Genomic DNA, 25,316 nt, shown 5'->3' with positions numbered 1-25,316 from the left:
TGGTTTAAGAGTGGGAGGATAGTCAAAACTGAGGAGGACTGTAACAAATTACAGGAGGACATTAATAAACTTGCAGAATGGGCATATAATTGGCAAATGAAGTTCAACATCGATCAATGTGAGGTATTACATTTTGGTAGGATGAATAGGGAGGTCACTTATTACTTGGAGGGTGAGAGTCTAGGTGAGGTAGAGGAACAAAGGGATCTCGGAATACAAATACACAAATCACTAAAAGTTGTGACGGAGGCTAGCAAGCCTGTAAAAAAAGCAAACCAAGCAGTAGGGTTTATTTCTAGAAGCATAGAATTGAAAAGTATGGAAGTTAGGCTCAACCTGTATCGAACCTTGGTTAGACCGCATACAGTTCTGGTCGCCATATTAGAAAAAAGATATAGAGGCACTGGAGAGGGTGCAGAGAAGGTTTACAAGGAGGATACCAGAAATGCGAGGGTATACAAATCAGGAAAGGATGAACAGGCTGGGTTTCTTTTCTTTTCAAAAGAAAAGGCTGAGGGGTGACCTAATAAAGGTCATTAAAGTTATAAAAGGTTTTGATAGAGAGGATACAGGGAGAATGTTTCTCCCTATATCCGCTGATTGTGGGAAAGAGCATAACTAGAGGCCATCAATATACTATAGTCACCAAGAAATCCGATAGGGAATTCAGAAGAAACTTCTTCACCCAAAGAGTGGTGAGAATGTGAAACTCGCTACCACAGGGAGTGGTTGAAGCGAATCGTGTAGATGCATTTAAGGGGAGGCTAGACAAGCATATGAGGGATAAGGGAATAGAGGGTTATACATAGATTTAGATGAGGAAAGATGGGAGGAGGCTCGAGTGGAGCATAAATGCTGGCATGGACTGGTTGGGTTGAATGGCCTGTTTCAGTGCCATACATCCTATGTAAAAAAAAGATGACATTAAGCCAGGTGATCAAACGCTTGTCCAAAGAGGTACGTCTTAAGCAGAGTCGAAAAGAGGAGAGGTGAAGAAGCGAATAGGTTTGGGAGGGAATTCCAGAGATTAGGGCCTAGACGGCCGAGGGCACTGCCGCCAATGGTGGGGAGAAGGAAGTAGGGGTTGCACAAGAGGCCAGAGTTGGAGGAACGCAGAGTTCTTGGAGGGTTGTAGGGCTGGAGGAGGTTACAGAGATAGGGAAGTTTTTGAAGGCATTACAATGAGTTGTAAATTCAATCTAGCAAGAGACCACCAAGCTCAGGGAAATTGAATATTTGAAGCTGCAATTCTTTTATATTTTTCAATACGTGTCAAAAGCTAAATAATGAAATTACAGGCATTACATTTTGGACCACTGTTGGCAGCTGAACCCAATTATAAATATATCATCATTTTGCAACAATGTATTTGCACTCAATAAACATTTAGCAGAAGAGTTGAGTAGATCTAGGATTTGGTGAAATGAAATTCTGTTGCCCTGGAGTGCTCCTTTAAGTGGCATGAAAAACTAGTCAGTTACTGTAGAGGAAGGAGCAAGCTTTCCAAACTCAACTCCTCTGCGCTGTGTGAAGGACTGACGTGCACGTAAATACGTATAAAAGACTCTATCTGGCCCTCAGTTGGTGTCATATTTGAATCTAAAGTGAATGAATGATGATGCAGACCCGAAGGCAGCATCAAACGAGGGACAAATTAGAGTCCTCAATCTGGGTACATTTTAAACAGCTGCTTGATGTACGGTTCAAGTCAAAATGGCCACGCAAGAGTGAGGAAAGGTTAGTGAGAAGCGTGGAGAAAAAGATGAACAATTGAGGATTCAGGATGGGAAAGGGAAAAAAAGAACGGTTTGTAATTTTTTTTTAAAAAAGGGCAACCCAGAAACAGAACTAGAGAGTACAGAATCCCGAGAACTTGGAAGGAAAGAAGAAACAATTTGCTTTTACACAGCACTTTGCATGTCCTCAATGCCCTGAAATGCTTCACAAGTGAATTATACTGATTGAGGGAGGAAATTTTGACTAGGACATCAGGGGAACTCCCCAGCGCTTTGATAGTGCCTTAGATCTTTTCTATCCTACTTATGGGGCCTTTGTTTGATGTCTCATCTGAAAGACAGCACCTCCGACAATGCAGCAATCCTTACGTACAGCACACAGAAGCTAGATTGTGTACTCAAGTCCTGGAGTGAGGCTTGAACCCAAAGCGTTCCGACTCCAAGAACGAGTGCTACTAACTAAGTCAAACCAACACCTAATTATTGTGTTTATGAATATCTATTCACTCTTTGCTATAATTCAATGGAAACTTCTCTGTATTAAACAACTTTTCCTTTCAGCAGCAAGCTTTGCTTAGTCTCACTACCAATGTCCCAAAATTAATTGAAGGTCTATTTTTAAATATTATGTTGCTTTCTTGTCATCTTCACATGTGTTTGTTCAGAGAAGCTGAACTATTAAACTTAATGAATTCTACATATTTTTCTGGCATTGTTAATTATAAATTATTTCTATACAGAATTTTATGAATAGCACTGATGGTGAGATTCCCTCTTTAAACATTATTTTAATCTCTATAATTGTAGACCCTACTAAACACACCATTGCTGTCGTGAACCCGAATGGCTTTTTGCTTCATCTCATCAAGACTTTTAAAATCCAGAAAACTTTCTTCTGCAAACTAGTCATACCAATGAGCTTGTATTCTTAGTCTCAATTACACAAGTAGAATATCAAAACCAAGCTTCAGGCCAGTTAAGGGCCATTAATCCAATTCAATTAAAAAAGAATATTCTTGGGCATTTCTTCCTACCTCGTATTAAATCTTTGCCCAGCTAGTTCACATTGTTTTTTTTCTTCCTCCACTCCCGTACCTGACATGCTGTGCAACTAAATTTAGCAGGTACTACAGCCTTCATCTTGAATCAGTGCACTGCTGATGAATGCTGGTTCAACAGGCAGATTATCATGATGCAACTTGGTGTCCTGCTGTGCAATCGTTTGTTGCTACGCTTCCTATCCAACTGTGCTACGCTTCCTATCCAACTGTTTAGAAGTGGACAACTAGAAGAAAATATTGAACTAGCATCAATGAATAAATAAGATAACTACATTATATATACACTTCAATGCAGTACTGAGGGAGTGCTGCCGTCTTTCAGATGAGATGATAACCTCCATCTACCCTCCCAGCTGGATGGAAAAGATTTCAGGGAAATTGTTCGAAGAAGAGCTGGGGAGTTCTCTCCGGTGTCCTAGCCAATAGTTATCTCTCAACCAACATCACTAAATCAGATTGTCTAGCCATTTATCTCATGACATGTGTGAGACTTTGCTGTTAAAATTGGCTGCCGCGTTTCCTTCATTACAACAGTGAGTACATTTCAAAAGTATTTAATTAAGTGTGAAGTGCTTTGGGACATCTCAAGGTCATGAAAAGCGCTATATCAGAGTAATCTATAAATAAAGAGATATTTCTACAATATCCAGGTCACAGCACAAATTAACTTTTGATTGTGCCCTCGACGCAATAAAACCAGATCTTAAGAGTCAGCGCATTTCCATCTCCTGACATTAACCATTCCGGGAACATCCGTAGCTATCTTTTGCCATCAGATCATATGCACAGTGCTTGGTACAGATCAAACTGATCCTGGGCTTGAGGAACCCTTTTCCTTCAGTCAGAGAACAACTGGTAATTAACTCTGGAATTGTTAAATTCAGTACCCCTATTCCTCAGATAATCATGGTCATTCTTTCCTTGGTGAGGCGAGTGTGGCTGCGCAGTACAGTGTTGAACCCCAGTATTAGTGAGCAAACTGACCTCTGCCGGGTCACTATTGACAGAAATGTCCACAGTGGACTTTGTTCTCAGTTAGAATAGTTGCCTAAGACAAGCAGCAATGAGCCCCTTGAGGGGTTTGTGGGTAAATGTACCATTCAGGGAGGACAGTGGAGGGAAATCCAGAACCACATGTCTGCTTCTAGGCTGCCTCTAAAGTGTAGAGTAATGAAGAACTTGCATTTGTATAGGGCCTTTCACAACATCAGGAGTCCCAAAAGCACTTTACCGCTAACAAAATACTTTTGAAGTTTAGTCACTGTTGAAATGTAGGAAACATGACAGCTATTTGTGCACAGCAAGCTCCCACAAATAGCAATGGGATAAATGATCATCTGTTTTAGTGATGTTGATTGTGGGATAAATATTGCCAAGTACACCAGGAAGAACATGCCATTCTTCCTTAAAAACACCATGGGATCTTTTACATCCATCCGAGAGGGGGAAAGTGAGACCTTATCCCCAAAAGAGCATCTCCAACAGTGCAGCACTCCCTCAGTACTGAAGTATCAGCCTAAATTATGTGCTCAAATCATGGTGCGGGTCTAAACCTACAACCTACTGATTCAGAGGAGAGACTGCTGTCACTGAGCCCAGGTTGTGCTGAGTTAGTTAATTTCAGCTGAGGAATATAACCGATCTGTGCCCTCGACAAATTAAGGGAAAATGCAACAAAAATAAAACTAGCCAGTGCTCCTGCTCTTCTCTATCACTGACCTTTGTTGGAAAGTGCACTGATCTGATACATGGGAAAGGATTAGGCTCAGTGCCACGCCACATGGAGTGACATCCCACTCCATGATCAAATAGCCCACAAATACTCACTTGGGCAAAACAGCAGAGGTCTCTTGGAGACTGTGGAATTACATCCCAGCATAAAGCAGCCACTTTGGGACAGGAAGAGAGCCCTGTGTATTGTTGATCTGTACAACTTTATTACTAAAACAGCAATTAATACACCAACTGTAGGGGCAGCTTTAGTGACGGTGGTAATAGATGTGGCGCGACCCAGGGATGGTCCATTAAAAGTTTCTTCTTTGAAAGCAGTGATTTCCTCCTGGCCCTCATTTGGTCTATTTAGCCTCCCCAGGCTCTTTGAAAGAACTGTTTAATTAGTCCCATTCCCCTGCTCTTTCCCCATCTATACCCCTGCTTTTCGAGTATCTATCCAATTCTCTTTTGAAAGTTACTATTGCATTTGCTTTCAACATCCCTTCAGGTAGTGCATTCCAGACCATAACTCATCGCTACATAAAAAATGTCTCATCTTCCCCCAATTATCTTAAATCTTTGTCCTGGCATTATTGACCCTTCTGCCACTTAAAACAGTTTTTCCTTATTTACTGTATCAAAACCCTTCATAATTTAGAATTATTTCCTCTATTATATCTCCTGTTAACCTTCTGTGCTCCAAGGGAAAAAGTCCCAGGAGCCCTAGTACGTCTACAAATCTGAAGTCCCTCATCCCTGGTAAAATTCTAGTAAATCTCCTCTGCACCCTCTCCAAGGCTTGGACATCCTTCCTAAAGTGTGGTGCCCAGAATTGGAAACAATACTCCAGTGGAGGCCTAACCCATGATTTATAAATATTTAGCATAACTTCCTTCCTTTTGCACTTATACCTCTGTTAATAAAGCCTACAATCCCATATGTGTTTTTTTATTTACAAACAGCCTTATCAACTTGTTCTGCCATCTATAAAGATTTGTGTCTGTGAACCCCAGGACTACTGTTCCAGCACCCCATTTAAAATTGGCGCGACACGACGGGCTGTAAATTTCTATGATTCTATAAAAGGGCAACCCAGAAACAGATTACAGAGTACAGAATCCAGAGTGCTTTTCAGTTCCAGAAAGAACTTGTAAGGTGAGAAGAAACAATTTGCTTTTACACAGCACTTTGCATGTCCTCAATGCCCTGAAATGCTTCACGAGTGAATTATACTGACTGAGGGAGGAAATTTTGGCTAGGACATCAGGGGAACTCCCCTTCTTGTTGAATAGTGCCTTAGTTCTTTTCTATACTACTGATGGGGCCTTTGTTTGATGTCTCATCTGAAAGACAGCACCTCTGACAATGCAGCAATCCTTACATACAGCACACAGAAGCTAGATTGTGTACTCAAGTCCTGGAGTGAGGCTTGGACCCACAGCCTTCCAACTCCGAAGAACGAGTGCTACTAACTGAGTCAGACCAACACCTAATTAATGTGTTTATGAATATCTATTCACTGTTTGCTATAATTCAATGGAAACTGCTCTGTATTAAAACAACTTTTTCCTTTCAGCAGCAATCTTCGCTTAGTTTCACTACCAATGTCCCAAAATTAATTTGAGATCTATTTTTAAACATTATGTTGCTTTCTTGTCATCTTCACATGTGTTTGTTCAGAGAAGCTGAACTATTAAGCTTAATGAATTCTGCATATTTTTCTGGCATTGTTAATTATAAATTATTTCTATACAGAATTTTATGAATAGCACTGATGGCGAGATTCCCTCTTTAAACATTATTTTAATCTCTATAATTGTAGACCCTACTAAACACACCATTGCTGCCGTGAACCCGAATGGCTTTTTGCTTTATCTCATCAAGACTTTTAAAATCCAGAAAACTTTCTTCTGCAAACTAGTCATACCAATGAGCTTGTATTCTTAGCCTCAATTACACAAGTAGAATATCAAAACCAAGCTTCAGGCCAGTTAAGGGCCATTAATCCAATTCAATTAAAAAAGAATATTCTTGGGCATTTCTTCCTACCTCGTATTAAATCTTTGCCCAGCTAGTTCACACTGTTTTTTTTCTTCCTCCCCTCCCGTACCTGACATGCTGTGCAACTAAATTTAGCAGGTACTACAGCCTTCATCTTGAATCAGTGCACTGCTGATGAATGCTGGTTCAACAGGCAGATTATCATGATGCAACTTGGTGTCCTGCTGTGCAATCGTTTGTTGCTACGCTTCCTATCCAACTGTTTAGAAATGGGCAATTAGAAGAAAATATTGAACTAGCATCAACAATGATCACAGACAGAAGTCTGGAGCCTGCAGTTTTCCCTTAAAAGTGAACAAACAAGATAACTACATTATATATACACACTCCAATGCAGTACTGAGGGAGTGCTGCACTGTCAAAGGTGCTGTCTTTCAGGTGAGGTGATAATCCCCATCTGCCCTCTCAGGTGGATGTAAAAGATCCCAGGGCACTGTTCGAGGAAGAGCTGGGGAGTTCTCTCCAGTGTCCTAACCAATATTTATCCCTCAACCAACATCACTCCAACGTCAGAGTACAAACTGGTAATTAACTCTGGAATTGTTAGAAATCAGTACCCCTATTCCTCAGATAATCATGGTCATTCTTTCCTTGGTGAGGCAAGTGTGGCTGCGCAGTATAGCGTTGAACCCCAGTATTAGTGAGCAAACTGACTTCTACCAGGTCACTATTGACAGAAATGTCCACGGTGGACTTTGTTCTCAGTTAGAATAGTTGCCTATGACGAGCAGCAATGAGCCCCTTGAGGGGTTTGTGGATAAACGTACCATTCAGGGAGGACAGTGGAGGGAAATCCAGAACCAAATGTCTGCTCCTAGGCTGCCTCTAAAGTGTAGAGTAAGAAAAAACTTGCATTTATATAGGGCCTTTCACAACATCAGGAGTCCCAAAAGTGCTTTACAGCTAACGAAATACTTTTGAAGTTTAGTCACTGTTGAAATGTAGGAAACATGACAACCATTTGCGCACAGCAAGCTCCCACAATTAGCAATCGGATAAATTATCATTTGTTTTAGTGATGTTGGTTGAGGGATAAATATTGACACGGACAGCAGGGAGAGCACCCTGTTACATAAGAGCATAAGAAATAGGGAGGAGTGGGCCATATGGCCGCTCGCGCCTGCTCCGCCATTTAATACGATCATGGATGATCCGATCATGGACTCAAGTCCACTTCCCTGCCCGCTCCCCATAACCCCTTAATCCTTTATCGGTTGAGAAGCTGTCTATCTCTGTCTTAAATTTATTCAATGTCCCGGATTCCATAGCTCTCTGAGGCAGCGAATTCCACGACTTACAACTCTCAGAGAAGAAATTCCTCCTCATCTCAGTTTTAAATGGGCGGCCCCTTATTCTAAGATTATGCACTCTAGTGCTAGTCTCCCCCATCAGTGGAAACATCCTCTCTGCATCCACCTCGTCAAGCCCCCTCATAATCTTATACGTTTCGAATTACATCATTTCACACTTCTCTGCATTAAATTGCATCTGCTATTTGTCTGCCCATTTCACTATGTCCTCTTAAAGTGTGCTATTTTCCTCCTCATGGTGTACTACTTTCCTCCTCATGGTGTACTACATTTCCAAGTTTTGTGTCATCGCCATACTTTGAAATTTGCAGCCATCTTATATTTATGCCCTCTTGTTCTGGATTCACCCAGTGAAAACAGTTTTGCCACATCCACTCTATAAAACCCTTTCATAATTTTAAAGTCCTCCATCAGCTCTCCAGAGAAAAGAGCCCCTGCCTGCTCAATCGCAGTACTAGCGTTGATAGAAGAGCGTCGGCTTGGGCCTTTCCATCACCACCAACAAAGCCACTCCCTGATCAGCAGACAGGTTTGGATACTTTCTATCTCTTCCCAGTACATGTTCAGAGTCCCTGTGCCATTCCCCCATCCAAAAGATGCTCCAACTTTAGACTAGAAACCAGGCGAACAAAATAAATCCAACATTAATAGGCAGATTTAGGGGCCGGGGTGGGGGTCCCTGACGTTTAAACCTTGCAACCTTGCCCATCTGCTCTTGAAATCCCTTCCCTTAGTTATACCTTGGCATTTTGGATGCACCGCACAGCATAACTCAGATTTCTGAAGATGTTGCACTCCAGTCTAGCTTGCCCTTGACTGCAGACAAACACACCGCCCTTTCCATCCCGAAAAAGGCACTTTCGGATTAAGCAGCCCTGCATGGTGCTAGCGAGAATCTGAGCCTCTTTATCCTTTTGCAGCTCCTTTTGGAGAGTTTTTAACTCCAAGTCCATTTGCAGGAGATCAGTTCCCTTCTTCTGAGGTCTAAACGGATTGGTCCTTGCCAACAGGCGACTCAGACCATGGGACTGGTAAGAGAGTTTATACACAGACTGCTCATCATCTTCATTCTCGCTACCCGTGCTCATTTCACTGTCACTGTAATCAGTCTCCAAGGTAATGACTTCCCCCTCACAAGGGCTCCCTTTTGGAATGCATCTTTCTCCGTTGCACTGGCCATCTCTCACGCAGGGCGTCTGGAAGTTTTGTTTGGAGCCCGAAGCCTGGCGTGAATCAGTCACATTCTCGTTCAATTCAAATGTTCTAAAGTTGCTCAATGAACGTTGACAATGATTTTTAGAGCTACAAGTGTTTGAAAGTGCTTGGCCTGGCGCGTTCAAAACGGCTTTGGATTTGGCAGCCACCGCCAGGTGTTTGCAGGCCCAGTTTCTGTCAGTCAGACTGGGGCCCTCCACGGTCACCGATGTATTCTCACTCCCAATAAACTCACAGTTTTCAATTATACTGAGAGCTACATTGTGGAAATTCACACTAGACTGGCTGAAAGTGCAAAACTTCATCTGACAGGTTCCAGGTGCGTGGATCTGCAGCTGGCCATTCTCTATGTTGCAGTTGTCAAGCTGGACATGGCCGGACAACGTCTGTTGATTAAAAGTGACAAAGTCAACACATGTGCTCAACAATCTCTTCACATTAAGTTAAACCAAGACCATTCTTTTTAGTTTTCTTTGTTCTCGGGATGGGGGGAGACATTGGCAAGGTCGCATTTACTGCCCATCTCTGGCTGCCCTGAGGGCATTGAGTCAATCCATAAATTGGGACTGAAGTCACATGCAGACCCAGACAGGGTAGGGGTGGCAGGTTCCCCTCCCTGAAGGGCATGAGGTGATCCAGTTGGATTTTCAAAACAAGCCAGCAGCTTTCAGGGTCACATTTATGGGTCCCGCCCACAAATTACCAGATGTATTGGTGGTATTTATACTCGCAACCTTTGGGTTGCTTGTCCAGTACCACAGCCACTAGGTTAACATACCCCGTGTACACACCAACAATTCCAAAAGCATCAAAGGTTGAATTTTATGATTCCCTCACTTCACGGCAGAGGGCTTTATGCAACAGGAACGTTTATCAGGAATTTTGGTGCAGAACTCAGCGCTCAGTATGATCAACAGCGGTCACGATTGTCCAGTGATTAATTTCAATGGTTGGAAGATTGTGCGGGCCCAAAGTCATTGTCATTGTCATGAATTTTACACCAAATAGCTATTATGAAGATCTGTGCAAGAAGCACGAAATCATTGCGGTTAGTTCCTACGAGTGAAATTACAGCGTTGGATTTTTTATTTAAAAACCAGAAAAAGAGCATTTGCTCCACAGTTTTCTTTATATTTTGCTTAATTCTGGTCTCCCCGGTGTCGTGCATCCCTTAGAGGCAACATCCTTCCACACATTCACCAACACCACTTCATGTTGCCATTAAGAGGTGTGCAAACGCAGCCCCGATGCAACTCACCATCTGATCTGCCCTATATAATGGCAGGGGTGGAAGCGCAGGCAAAGGTGATTGCATCATCTCCGCAAAGCAAAATCACTGACCATGCACCGAGCAGAACTGGGTGGCAAAAAACGTGCACAAATCAGCCGGTGGCACCGTGCAATGATACCCAACATTGAACTGTGCCCCAATCTGTGACATAGAAACATAGAAAATAGGTGCAGGAGTAGGCCATTCGGCCCTTCGAAACTGAACCACCATTCAATAAGATCATAGCTGATCATTCACCTCAGTACCCCTTTCCTGCTTTCTCTCCATACCCCTTGATCCCTTTAGCCGTAAGGGCCATATCCAACTCCCTCTTGAATATATCCAACGAACTGGCATCAACAATTCTCTGCGGTAGAGAATTCCACAGGTTAACAATACTCTGAGTGAAGAAGTTTCTCCTCATCTCAGTCCGAAATGGCTTACCCCTTATCCTTAGACTGTGACCCTGGTTGTGGACTTCCCCAACATCGGGAACATTCTTCCTGCATCTAACCTGTCCAGTCCCGTCAGAATTTTATATGTTTCTATGAGATCCCCTCTCATCCTTCTAAACTCCAGTGAATACAGGCCCAGTCGATCCAGTCTCCCCTCATATGTCAGTCCTGCCATCCCAGGAATCAGTCTGATGAACCTTCGCTGCACTCCCTCAATAGCAAGAACATCCTTCCTCAGATTAGGAGACCAAAACTGAACACAATATTCCAGGTGAGGCCTCACCAAGGCCCCGTACAACTCCCCAATAAGACCTCCCTGCTCCTATACTCAAATCCCCTAGCTCTGAAGGTCAACATACCATTTGCCTTCTTCACCGCCTGCTGTACCTTCATGCCAACTTTCAATGACTGATGTACCATGACACCTAGGTCTCGTTGCACCTCCCCTTTTCCTAATCTGCCGCCATTCACATAATATTCTGCCTTCGTGTTTTTGCCACCAAAGTGGATAACCTCACATTTATCCACATTATACTGCATCTGCCATGCATTTGCCCACTCACCTAAACTGTACAAGTCACCCTGCTCACCTTAGCATCCTCCTCACAGCTCACAATGCCACCCAGCTTAGCGTCATCTGCAAACTTAGAGATATTACACTCAATTCCTTCATCTAAATCATTGATGTATAGTGTAAATAGCTGGGGTTCCAACACTGAACCCTGCGGCACCCCACTAGTCACTGCCTGCCATTCTGAAAAGGACCAGTTTATCCCGACTCTCTGCTTCCCGTCTACCAACCAGTTCTCTATTCACATCAATACATTACCCCCAATACCATGTGCTTTAATTTTGCACACTAATCTCTTGTATGGGACCTTGTCAAAAGCCTTTTGAAAGTCCAAGTACACCACATCCACTGGTTCTCCCTTGTCCGCTCTACTAGTTACATCCTCAAAAAATTCCAGAAGATTTGTCAAGCATGATTTCCCTTTCATAAATCCATGCTGACTTGGACCGATCCTGTCACTGCTTTCCAAATGCGCTGCTATTTCATCTTTAATAACTGATTCCAACATTTTCCCCACCACTGATGTCAGGCTAACCGGTCTGTAATTCCCCGTTTTATCTCTCCCTCCTTTTTTAAAAAGTGGTGTTACAATAGCTACCCTCCAGTCCATAGGAACTGATCCAGAGTCGATAGACTGTTGGAAAATGATCACCAATGCATCCACTATTTCTAGGGCCACTTCCTTAAGTACTCTGGGATGCAGACCATCAGGCCCTGGGGATTTATCGGCCTTCAATCCCATCAATTTCCTTAACACAATTTCCTGACCAATAAGGATTTCCTTCAGTTCCTCCTTCTTGCTAGATCTTTGGTTCCCTAGTATTTCCGGAAGGTTATTTGTGTCTTCCTTCGTGAAGACAGAACCAAAGTATTTGTTCAATTGGTCTGCCATTTCTTTGCTCCCCATTATAAATTCACCTCATTCTGACTGCAAGGGACCTACGTTTGTCTTCACTAATCTTTTTCTTTTCACATATCTATAGAAGATTTTGCAGTCAGTTTTTTATGTTCCCTGCAAGCTTCCTCTCATACTTTATTTTCCCCCTCCTAACTAAACCCTTTGTCCTCCTCTGCTGAATTCTAAATTTCTCCCAGTCCTCAGGTTTGCAGCTTTTGCTGGCCAATTTATATGCCTCTTCCTTGGATTTAACACTGCAATGATATCCAACATTGAACTGTGCCCCAATCTGTGACACTGTGCAATAATTCTTTAAAATTTGTTTATGGGATGTGAGCGTCGCTGGCAAGGCCAGCATTTATTGCCCATCCCTAATTGCCCTGGAGAAGGGCAGCCTTCTTGAACCGCTGCAGTACATGTGGTGAAGGTATTTGCACAGTGGTGAGAGGGAGTTTCTGGATTTTGATCCAGTAACTAGAAACATAGAAAATATGTGCAGAAGTAGGCCATTCGGCCCTTCGAGCCTGTACCAGCATTCAATAAGATCATGGCTGATCATGCAACTTCAGTACCCCATTCCTGCTTTCTCTCCATACCCCTTGATCCCTTTAGCCAAAAGGGCCACATCTAACTCCCTTTTGAATATATCTAACGAACTGACATCGGTAGTGGGTAAAATGATGGAATCAATTATTAAGGATGTCATAGCAGCGCATTTGGAAAGAGGTGACATGATAGGTCAAGTCAGCATGGATTTGTGAAAGGGAAATCATGCTAGACAAATCTACTAGGGGGATCAAGGGGTATGGCGAGAAAGCAGGAATGGGGTACTGAAGTTGCATGTTCAGCTATGAACTCATTGAATGGCAGTGCAGGCTCGAAGGGCCTAATGGCCTACTCCTGCACCTATTTTCTATGTTTCTAACTGGCCTCAACAACTTTCTGTGGTAGAGAATTCCACAGGTTCACTATGAAAGAATGGCGATATATTTCCAAGTTAGGATGGTGTGTGACTTGGAGGAGAACTTGTAGGTGATGGTGTTTCCATGCACCTGCTGGCCTTCTCTTTCTAGGTGGTAGAGGTCATGGGTTTGGGAGGTGCTGTTGAAGAAGCCAGAACAACAGGAGAGCGACGTGCGAGGGAAAGAAAGAAGCACAAGAGATTCTTGTGACTCACCACATAGCAATGAAACAGTTTTATTCCATAACTTTGGGAGCTAGAGGAATGCCTGATAATTATAGTCCTGTATCTTCGTATCATCTAGCAGTGCTCATTGTAGAACATGGCATTTATGTTTTTTTTCAAATGCAGCTTCAAGTCCAAAAATCTATCTTTTCAATGTTTATTCCAAGTACAGATTTGCAGTAGAATTCCTCCTGCTCATACAGGTATTAAATGTCCATATTGAAAAGTCCAAAATCCTTCACTTAATATTAATGATTTTCCAGTAAATTAGGCCCAGTAAGAATGAGGGAGATTGTCCACTGTACATTAGTCAAGCCCTAAGGGACTTAATTTTATCAGGTAGTTAGTGCTTTCCATAGTACCATAGGAGTTTTCAGCACAGGAAGAGGTCATTCAGCTCATCTTGTGTGTGCTGGCTCTTTGCCAAAGCAATTCAAAACCACTTCTACTGCCCTGCTCGCCTCCATAGTCCTGTATGTTCCCCTTCAACTATTTATATGCCCTTCTCAAAGATGCAAAGTTCTCCACTCCTTGTGGTAAAGCATTCCATGCTTCAACAACCCTCCATATAAAGAAAGACATTCCTCCTAACTTCTCCCCTCACACCTGGGTGATGACTTTAAATGGGACTCTTCTTCCCTGACTCCCCCCAACCCATAAAAATCTTTCATAACACCCCCCCACTCCTCCGACTTCGATCTATTCCTCGGCTCCCTTCACCAGCAGCTGACTATATACTCCTCCCCAAATCTCTCACCACTTTCTTCTATTAAGTCTGTTCCAGTGGAATTAGTCCCAGTATCTTAAATCTCTCCCCAGAGCTATAGCTTCTCAACACCTCCAGACACCCCAAAGCCTTTCGACCATCTACCAGGCACAAGTCAGGACCCTAACTCGCATCAAGTCACATTCACTTACCAACCCTGTGCTCGCTGACCTATATTGGCTCCCAGTTCACCAACGCCTCGAGTTTAAAATTCTCATCCTCAATCAAATTCCTCCATGGTCTCGATCCACCCCACCCCTAACCTCCGCCAGCCGTACAACCCTCTGAAAACGCAGTTCCTCCAAATTTGGCCTCTTGTGCATCCCCGACTTCCTTCACCCCACTATTGGCGGACATGCCTTCAGCCACTTAGGCCCCAAGCTCTGAAATTCCCTCCCAAATCCTCTCCGCTTCTCCACCTCTTTCCTCCTTTAAGATGCTCCTCAAAACCTACCACTGTGACCAAACTTTTAATCACCTGTCCTAATGTCCCCTTTGGCTCAGTGTCAATTTTGGCCTGATTACTCCTGTGAAACTCCTTAGGATGTTTTACTACATTGAAGGCACTATATAAACACAAGTTTTCATTACCTCTTTGCTCTTGTACACAATGCACCCATTTATAAAACCCAAAATGCTACTGGCCTTTTTAAAAAAAAAAACTTTACCCATTTCCACTTGTACTTTCAGGGAATTCCAAATTTCCACACCTAGGTCTTCCTTCCTCCATTCCTTTCAGCGTCTTTCCTTTGAGACTCTACTCCTTTTTCCTGATGCATTTCTTCAAATTTCTCCATGTTAAACTGTACCTGCCACCTGCCAGCCCATCCTGCTAACCTACGTCTTCACTGTTCGGCAACCCCTTGCTCTAGCATAAAAAGGTTTTGTCCATGATTTTAAAGCGTTTATTAACCCCTTCACTTTCATTTCGTAAAGAACTTTAAAAACCTTAATATAGGTTATTCTTGCATCTTAATTAGTTCATTAAAAAATGTTTTACAAAAAGGCATAAACCAGTGAGCTAGAGAAATTGTGCCCTCCCCCTCTCTCCAGTGTGATGTACATTAGTTTAATTGTCTTTATACTTAGCTGTTGTACAACCATTCCCCGACCATTAATATTTTATTGTTATAAATAGTTCAAGATGGCAAAAAAACTGCTCCCTCTTTCTATAACACTTCGTGTTCCACATCTACTCTCTTACAAACACTGCTTTCTTCCACTGTTGCTCAAATCTGTCTTCTATAACGATGAAAAGTCTAAATCATGCCTGTGTCATTTCAGCATTCAATTTCTTAAGCACTGCACTTGCATGCTCCACAGGTTACAGCTACTGCAGAATATTGCAACCTGTATCCTCACCCACGCAAAGTCCCCTACACTCGCATCAAGCTCCGCAAGATCCCCAATGAATTGGTTTTAAGTTCACAACCTCACTTGATCAGATCAGCCATGATTTTATTGAATGGCAGAGCAGGCTCGAGGGGCCAAATGGCCTACTCCTGCTCCTATTTCTTATGTTATGTATCCTAAATGCCTCCATCTCCCTCCCTGCCAGTAAATGGAGCACATCATCATCAACAGTCCTTCGGAGTCGAGGATGACTTGTTTCCACTCTAAAAGCGAGTTCTCAGGTGATTGTAGGTCCCGCATTGCACTCCTCAGTCTCGGTCACAGGTGGGGCAGACAGTGATTGAAGGAAAGGGTGGCTGGGGAATCTGGGTTGACGCATGCTCCCTCTGCCATCTGCGCTTGGTTTCTGCTTGTTCTCACCGATGGAACTCGAGGTGCTCAGCTCCCTCCCAGATGCTCTTCCTCCATTTTGGGCGGTCATGGGCTAGGGATTCCCAGGAGTCAGTGGGGATGTTGCACATTATCAAGTAGGCTTTGAGAGTGTCCTTGAAGCGTTGTCCCAGCCCACCTGGGGTTCGCTTGCCGTGTCGAAGTTCCGCGTAGAGCGCTTGCTTTGGGAATCTCGTGTCGGGCATGCAGACGATGTGGCCCGCCCAACGGAGCTGATCGAGTATGGTCAATGCTTCTATGCTAGAGTTCCTGGAGCACAGCCATAGACCAGCTATCAGTAGAATGCAATTGGCCAGAGTTCGATAATGTAATAAACTTCTGCCTGATCGGCTTTTAAGATCAGGGAGAAATTTCAATATTATCTCTATTTGGACATTTTACTTGTGATTGCTCGGGAGCTTAAACAAGTTAGGGAGAGTTAATAATAGTGTCAATTGGGCACAGTCTGTTTTAGATAGTTGGGTCAAATGCTGTGTTTCACTCCATACTTTATATTTATATGATGCATTCTAAACTGCTCACAAGATCAGTGTTCATATCCCTTGCATATGTGCTCCTTTCCCCATGCTCAAAAACACAATGTAATAAGATTTTACTCAAGCTAATATTCATGCTAAACTACTCTACAGCAACAGATCGCCAGTGAGGACATATCCTCAGCTTTTCAAATGACGTTCGATTATTTCTTGATAGGATAATGACGTAAATTATCAGAATAAAATTTGACAAGATACTCATTTAGCCTCACTACAACTCAATTGAACATTGACATTTAGAGAGGTTCATAATCAATAATCTAGTAAACTAATATGAATTATTCATCTAAATTAGGTTATTAATTCATGACTTATTCAACAAGACTATTTGCAGGATATCAGCAACATGGGCGTTGTCAACTAAACCAGAAATAGTCAGCTAAAGCAAATTAATAATAATACACAGGACTATTTTTGCGCAGTGCAGAGTTATCAAGTGTAGGTCACAGGATTGAAGGATAATACCTGTCCATTGGGCCATCCTATATTTTCTACACTATGGAATTGAGAAATAGGAGTAGGCCATTCAGCCCCTCGAGCCTGTTCTGCCATTCAATTAGATCATGGCTGATCTATATCTCAATTCCATTTACCTTTCTTTGATCTATATCCCATGATATGTTTAATAAGAACATAAGAAATAGGAACAGGAGTAGGCCATACAGCCCCTTAGCCTGCTCCGCCATGCAATAAAATCATGGCTGTTCTGATCATGGACTCAGCTCCACTTCCCCGCCCGTTTCCCATAACCCCTTATCCCCTTATCGTTTAAGAAACAGTCTATTTCTATCTTAAATTTATTCAATGTCCCAGCTTCCACAGCTCTCTGAGTCAGTGAATTCCACAGATTTATAAACCTCAAAATAAATTTCTCCTCATCTCTGTTTTAAATGGGCGGTTCTTTATTCTAAGATCATACCCTCTAGTTCCAGTCTCCCCCATCAGTGGAAACATCCTCTCTGCATCCACCTTGTCAAGCCCCCTCAATCTTATACATTTCAGCTCTCATTCTGATAAGTACTCTGGGATGCAGCCTAAGGAAATGGCCCTAGAAATAGTGGATGCATTGGCCATCGTTTTCCAACAGTCTATTGACTCTGGATCAGTTCCGATGGACTGGAGGGTAGCTAATGTAACACCACTTGTTAAAACAGGAGAGAGAGAGAAAACAGGGAATTATAGACCGGTTAGCCTGACATCAGTAGTGGGGAAAATGTTGGAATCAATTATTAAAGATGAAATAGCAGCGCATTTGGAAAGCAGTGACAGGATTGGTCCAAGTCAGCATGGATTTATGAAAGGGAAATCATGCTTGACAAATCTTCTAAACATTTTTTGAGGATGTAACTAGTAGAGTGGACAAGGGAGAACCACTGGGTGTGGTGTATTAGGACTTTCAAAAGGCTTTTGACAAGGTCCCACACAAGAGATTAGCATGCAAAATTAAAGCACATGGTATTTGGGGTAATGTATTGATGTGGATAGAAAACTGGTTGGCAGACAGGAAGCAGAGAGTCAGAATAAATGGGTCCTTTTCAGAATGGCAGGCAGTGACTAGTGGGGTGCCGCAGGGTTCAGTGCTGAGACCCCAGCTATTTACAATATACATCAATGATGAAGGAATTGAATGTAATATCTCCAAGTTTGCAGATGACACTAAGCTGGGTGGCGGTGTGAGCTGTGAGGAGGATGCGAAAAGGCTGCAGGGTGACTTGGACAGGTTAGGTGAGTGGGCAAATGCATGGCAGATGCAGTATAATGTTGATAAATGTGAGGTTATCTACTTTGGTGGCAAAAACAGGAAGACAGAATATTATCTGAATGGCGACAGATTAGGAAAAGGGGAGGTGCAACGAGACCTGGGTGACATGGTACGTCAGTCATTGAAGGTTGGCATGCAGGTACAGCAGGCAGTGAAGGCGGCAAAAGGCATGTTGGCCTTCATAGCTAGAGGATTTGAGTATAGGAGCAGGGAGGTCTTACTGCAGTTGTATAGAGCCTTGGTGAGGCCACACCTAGAATAGTGTGTTCAGTTTTGGTCTCCTAATCTGAGGAAGGATGTTCTTGCTATTGAGAGAGTACAGCGAAGCTTCACCAGACTGATTCCCGGGGTGGCAGGATTGACATTTGAGGAGAGACTGGATCAACTGGGCTTGTATCCACTGGAGTTTAGAAGAATGAGGGGGGATCTCATAGAAACATATAAAATCCTGACGGGATTGACAGGTTAGAGGCAGGAAGAATGTTCCCATTGCTGGGGAGTTCCAGAACCAGGGGTCACAGTCTAAGAATAAGGGGCAAGCCATTTAGGACCGAGATGAGGAGAAACTTCTTCACTCAGAGAGTGGTTAACCTGTGGAATTCTCTACCGCAGAAAGTTGTTGAGGCCAGTTCGTTAGATATAGTCAAAAGGGACTTAGATATGGCCCTTACGGCAAAGGGATCAAGGGGTATGGAGAGAAAGCAGGAAAGGGGTACTGAGGTTGAATGATCAGCCATGATCTTATTGAATGGCGGTGCAGGCTTGAAGGACCAAATAGCCTGCACCTAATTTCTATATTTCTTCTGAATTCCAATGAGTAGAGACCCAACCTTTCCTCATAAGTCAACCCCCTTATCCCCGAAATCAACCTAGTGAACCTTCTCTGAACTGCCTCCAAAGCAAGTATATCCTTTCGTAAATATGGAAATCAAAACTGCATGCAGTATTCCAGGTGTGGCCTCACCAATACCTTATATAGCTGTAGCAAGACTTCCCTGCTTTTATACTCCATCCCCTTTGCAATAAAGGCCAAGATACCATTGGCCTTCCTGATTACTTGCTGTACTTGCATACTATCTTTTTGTGTTTCATGCACAAGTACCTCCAGGTCCTGCTGTACTGCAGCACTTTGCAATCTTTCTCCATTTAAATAATAATTTGCTCTTTGATTTTTTTTCTGCCAAAGTGCATGACCTCACACTTTCCAACATTGTACCCCATCTGCCAATTTTTGCCCACTCACTTAGCCTGTATGTCCTTTTGCAGATTTTTTATGTCTTCCTTACACATTGCTTTTCCTCCCATCTTTGTATCGTCAGCAAACTTGGCTACCTTTACTCAACAAAAGTCTATCGAACTCAATCTTGAAAATGACAGAGTTGAGAAGAGTGCAGAAAAATGCAAACTACATCCTCAAAATATGCAAGTGACTGTAGGGCAAATCATGATTAGTTCACATCATTGGTACGGTGGATGATCTCTCAATTAAAATATATCTGTAAAATAAAGCATCAACCAAATGCTGAAATGCAGCTAAATCTTGGTCCCCTCCCATCTAAAACAGTGCCAGACTTCCAGCTTAAGTTATATCCTATTGAAAAAATAAGCCTGATGCATCCAGCCAGGTTGGTAGCTTGTATTCAATGTATACGGTCTAAAAGTTGTCGCAGCTTTCTTATGTTATTGGTTTTCAGGAGATGTTCGTCTTGTACCAAAACAATGTGAAGATCCTTAAAATTTCAGCTCACTTTTTTACTAATTGCCAAGAGGTTTAGCATAAAAACAGAATAATGTAGACATCCACTGTGGGCCAACGTGATTTACTGCACCCTACCCACTCAGATTTAAATGGCACCAAGGAGGCAAGATCTTCTACTACCTGGCAGTTTAAATCATTACAGTAAACTGAACCACACAAAGCTCTTTGCTGCAGGAAATTGGATGTGATTCAGCAAGCAATATGGATGTAGTTAATAAATCTATAAACCTCCAGCTTCTAGAAAGGCCAGATAACCAGAGCTTTTGTAGCATTTACTCAACCTTCCTTTTCAGTGCACACGCATGCATGCAGCTGAAGGATGATTACTGGCCATTCCAGTGAGGTGCCCTATAAATAGAAGACCTCTTGCTTCAAGACATTTTCTTGGGACTGGGGTGCACATTAGATCAAGCTCTAGTTTTTGGCCTCTCCTACCTGGTTTCAAATCCACCCCAGACTGACAGGACAAACATCTCCTCTGCTGGTTGTAAGGATCCTGCATAAAATTAGTTTGTGCAGTCTTGATCCAACTCCTAATGGGAATGGGCCTACAGCATAAGACTGACATTAAACCGCCAATCTGACTCCGGGCCATAGGATGGCTGGCTCAGGAAATGGAGAGGAGCAGGTGGTGCTAGTCTGTGATAGGGACTGCCCAACACTCACACTGGTGAGCCTGAAACAGAAAGCATTCCATTCCCCAGCACTAACCTCCCTCACTTGGACGAGCACAAAATTCACACAAAGCAAAACCTATACACTCTGTAAAACAATTAAGGTTTTCAATTGGACAATGAGATGGAGTGGATTGCACTGGCATAAAACATCAATTGTAGAATTTGGGTACAGCATCTCAAGCCATAACCGAGTAAACCGAGACTTGCATACTGGATTAATGAGGTGAAAGATCTCCTTTTTAGGAAGATATCTGCTTAATCCAGGATAATGAGACACACCAAATATACAGTATATGAGTAATTTGAGAAATAACATATGGCAAGAGTTGGATGCCTGGGAGGAACAGATGGTACCCAAAGCTTTCCATCCCTGGGGTTTTCCTCACCTCATGTCTAGGTCTGTTGGAGTCTAATTTAGAGAGATTGATTGCTATGATTAATCATCAACTCCATTAACACTGCATCAAGACATCAAGATCCACGGCGTGGCCCTGGACAATGTAGACCACGTCCCTTATCTCGGGATCCTCCTATCAACAAGAGCAGGCATTGATCATGTGATCCAACACCGCCTCCAGTGCAGCCTTTGGCCGCCTGAGGAAAAGAGTGTTTGAAGACCAGGCCTCAAAACTGTCACCAAGTTCATGGTCTACAGGGCTGTTGTAATACCTGCTCTCCTGTATGGCTCAAAGACGTGGACCATGTACAGTAGACACCTCAAGTCGCTGGAGAAATACCACCAATGATGTCTCCGCAAGATCCTACAAATCCCTTGGGAGGACAGACGCACCAACATTAGTGTCCTCGTCCAAGCCAACATCCCCAGCATTGATGCAGTGACCACACTTGATCAGCTCCGCTGGGCAGGCCACATAGTTCGCATGCCAGACACGAGACTTCCAAAGCAAGCGCTCTACTCAGAACTCGTCCACGGCAAACTAGCCAAAGGTGGGCAGCGGCAACGTTGCAAGGACACTCAAAGCCTCCCTGATAAAGTGCAACATCCCCACTGACACCTGGGAGTCCCTGGCCAAAGACCGCCCTAAGTAGAGGAAGTGCATCCGGGAGGGCGCTGAGCTCTTCGAGTATCATCGCCAAGGGCATGCAGAAATCAAGCACAGGCAGCAGAAGGAGCGTGCGGCAAACCAGGCTCCCCGCCCACCCTTCCCTTCAACCACTATCTGTCCCACCTGTGACAGAGACTGTGGTCCTCGTATTGGACTGTACAGCCACCTAAGAACTCATGCTAAGAGTGGAAGCAAGTCTTCCTCGATTCCGAGGGACTGCCTATGATAACACTGCATCAAACTACCAAGATGGTGGAAGGCCAACTAGATGGACCCTGGTAATTTTTCATCTGACAATTCTCACGTTCCTACTAGATATTCTGGAATGGATGCTCGCTCACCTTGTACACAACAGGTGTGAACCACGCGGGCATAAGGACCAGATTGCATAGCCGTGCTGTTGGACAGTGTTGGTCGAAACTAATGAGGAGTGCCACGTCCCCTAGCTTTCCATGTCCAATTATCTCTACGGGGACCTTCAAAGTCACCTCATTCTGTTCTTCATATACTCCAGGGGAAACAATAATCTTATCATACACATTGGCAACTGCTAAGGCACTCCTGAGGTTTACATGTTCACTTGTTGGACCGACGAATATAGTTTTTCTATCCTTCTTCCGCCTAAATAAATACAAACAGTTTGAGGATTCCAGGTCCTGGGCATTTTTGGTCCAGATTTTTGAAGCTAAATGGTGTTGTTTAAATGCTTCCCGCCAGGATTGGGGCTCAACATCAGGCTGATTAGGCCAGTTTGGGTGTTTGCACTCACTGCATCCAAGACACAGCTGCCTCCATCGGGTATTATCCAAGCTGAGAATCAATTCATGCCAGGCCCTGCACACCACACAGCAGCGACCCAGGTCTGGGAGAGGCAAATATGCAAGGATCAGGCGCCACAACTCCAGTGGGAGACCGCTGATCTCCATAGTCACCTATGAATTAAACAGAGACCATTAGACAAACTTATAAAAACATAGAGAGAGAAGTTACACTGGTATAGTGCCATTTGTGTCCTCAGGATATCGCTAATGTCAATGAATTACTTTGAAGGGCAGTCACTGTTCTTACACAGCCAATTTTGCGCACAAACAACAAGAAGATGGAATGACCAATGCATCTGTTTTGCTGATGATGGTTGAGGGATACATACTGCCCAGGGCACTAGTTGAAATCCCAGGCTCTTTTTCAACCACCACCAGAGTCTTAGGCGTCTCCCTCAAAAGGGAGACAGAGTCGGGATAAATGTGTCATTTTCCGGTTGGCAAACAGTGACTAGTGGGGTGCCGCAGGGATCGGTGCTGGGTCCTCAACTATTTACAATCTATATTAATGACTTGGATGAAGGGACCGAGTATAATGTAGCCAAGTTTGCTGATGATACAAAGATGGGTGGGAAAGCAGATTGTGAGGAGGACACAAAAAATCTGCAAAGGGATATAGACAGGCTAAGTGAGTGGGCAAAAATTTGGCAGATGGAAGTATAATATGGGAAAATGTGAGGTTATCCACTTTGGCAGAAATAATAGAAAAGCAAATTACAATTTAAATGGAGAAAAATTGCAAAGTGCTGCAGTAGAGGGACCTGGGGGATCCTTGTTTATGAAACACAAAAAGTTAGTATGCAGGTACAGCAAGTAATCAGGAAGGCAAATGGAATGTTGGCCTTTATTGCAAGGGGGAGAGAGTATAAAAACAGAGAAGTCCTGCTACAACTGTACAGGGTATTGGTGAGGTCACACCTAGAGTACTGCATATAATTTTGGTCTCCGTATTTAAGGAAGAATATACTTGCATTGGAGACTGTTCAGAGAAGGTTCACTAGGTTGATTCTGGAGATGAGGGGGTTGACTTATGAAGATAGATTGAGCATAAATACATTGGAGTTCAGAAGAATGAGAGGTGATCTTATCGAAACATAAGATAATGAGGGGGCTCGACAAAGTGGATGCAGAGAATATATTTCCACTCATAAGGGAAACTAAAACTAGGGGACATAGTCTTAGAATAAGGGGTCGCCCATTTAAAACTGAGATGAGGAGGAATTTCTTCTCTCGGAGGGTTGTAAACCTATGGAATTCTCTGCCCCAGAGAGCTGTGGAGGCTGGGTCAAAGAATATATTTAAGGCAGAGATGGACAGATTTTTGAGCGATAAGGGAGTAAAGGGTTATGGGGAGCAGGCATGATCAGATCAGCCATGATCTTAGTGAATGGCAGAGCAGGCTCGAGGGGCCAAATGGCCTAAACCTGCTCCTATTTCTTATGTTTTTATGTTCTTCTCATCCAAAAGATAGAATCTGTGACACTGCTGCTCTCCTGCAGCAATGGAGTGAAGTGCCAGCCTAGATTACGTGCTTAAGTCCTAAAACAGGACTTGGATTCAATCTTCTGACTCAGAGGCAATAGTCCAACCACTGAGCCAAGGATAACTGTCGGTAAATCTTTGAATTATGACTTTTGTCTGTTTTCATCCTCCAGACTGCTTTCAGCCTGCGACTCTTACTGTGCCTTGTCCCTTAAGATGCCAAAGGTGAGTTTCATCTGAATCAGAATGTCAGAGGAATTGCAATACTTGATCAGAATCTTGTTTTAAAACCACTCAAATTCACTTCAAGTTGACTATTGCATGAACAGTATCACAATTCAGAAACAACAACATTATGGTTATGCAAGTAGGACATCAGATACAAATCACACTTTCTCCTCAGTACCATTAATATGTTCTGTGAAGATTCACTTACTGACACCATGTTTCCAGGCATTGTTTAACTCACAAGAAAGCCTTGCTGTCTACCGGAGTGTGTCCCGGGCTCTACCAGGGAACGGGGGTAGGAAGCGCAGGACTCTCCCGGGGAGGGGGCGCACTGTACCGGGGAGCGGGAGGGGGCTCTACCGGGGAAGGGGGAGGCACCGACTGAACCGGGGAGGGGGAGGGGGAGTGCCGGGCTCTCCCGGGGAGGGGGACGCACCGACTGCACGGGCTCCAACTCACCTTTTGTTTCTTCAGTGAGGCCGACACATGACGCCCGCGGCTGGAGTCCACGGACTCTCACTGTCCGCTCGGCCGCGTTGCAAAGTCGGGGCCCTGGCCGCAGCAACCGCGAGCCGCCTTCTGCTGCTCCATCGGCCCTGCCCCGCCGCCTCTGCCCGACTGCCGCAACCAGCCGCCGCCAGGCATCCCGCGCCGGAGCCCGGGGATGACATCACGTAGCAACCGCACGGTCGTTAAGGAGAAGAGCCGTAGACTTCTAAAAGGCACAGAACTCTCCGGAGTAAAGGATTGCACTAATGTATATTTATCGCAGATAGGAAGAAGATATTATTGTCACAAAAAGCAACTCACTGAAAGATTTTATCAATGGAAAACAAATCCATTCGTAGGAGTAGGTGGGGTAAAAACCAAGAACTGACACTTTCAACCCAGCCGACAAATACATTTGAAAACATGCCATGAAAAAAAGATTGAGCGCAC

General features: G+C 43.7%; 1 protein-coding gene across 1 annotated transcript in view; it reads right to left on the bottom strand.

Annotated features, from left to right (window-relative positions):
* fbxo10 (F-box protein 10) overlaps positions 1-25,025 on the bottom strand; it is a 59,771-nt gene extending 34,746 nt beyond the window's left edge. The window contains exons 1-3 of the mRNA XM_070880350.1: positions 24,837-25,025; positions 22,188-22,778; positions 8,622-9,482 (exon numbers count right to left, since the gene is read on the bottom strand). Coding sequence (XP_070736451.1) covers positions 8,622-9,482; positions 22,188-22,772 — 1,446 coding nt within the window. The 5' untranslated portion in view covers positions 22,773-22,778; positions 24,837-25,025. The remainder of the gene's footprint in view (positions 1-8,621; positions 9,483-22,187; positions 22,779-24,836) is intronic.
* Between the last annotated feature and the right edge of the window lie 291 nt (positions 25,026-25,316).

This window comes from Pristiophorus japonicus, chromosome 1, assembly GCF_044704955.1.
Source record: "Pristiophorus japonicus isolate sPriJap1 chromosome 1, sPriJap1.hap1, whole genome shotgun sequence".
NCBI lineage: Eukaryota > Metazoa > Chordata > Chondrichthyes > Pristiophoridae > Pristiophorus > Pristiophorus japonicus.
This window is presented reverse-complemented; position numbering and strand designations above follow the sequence as displayed.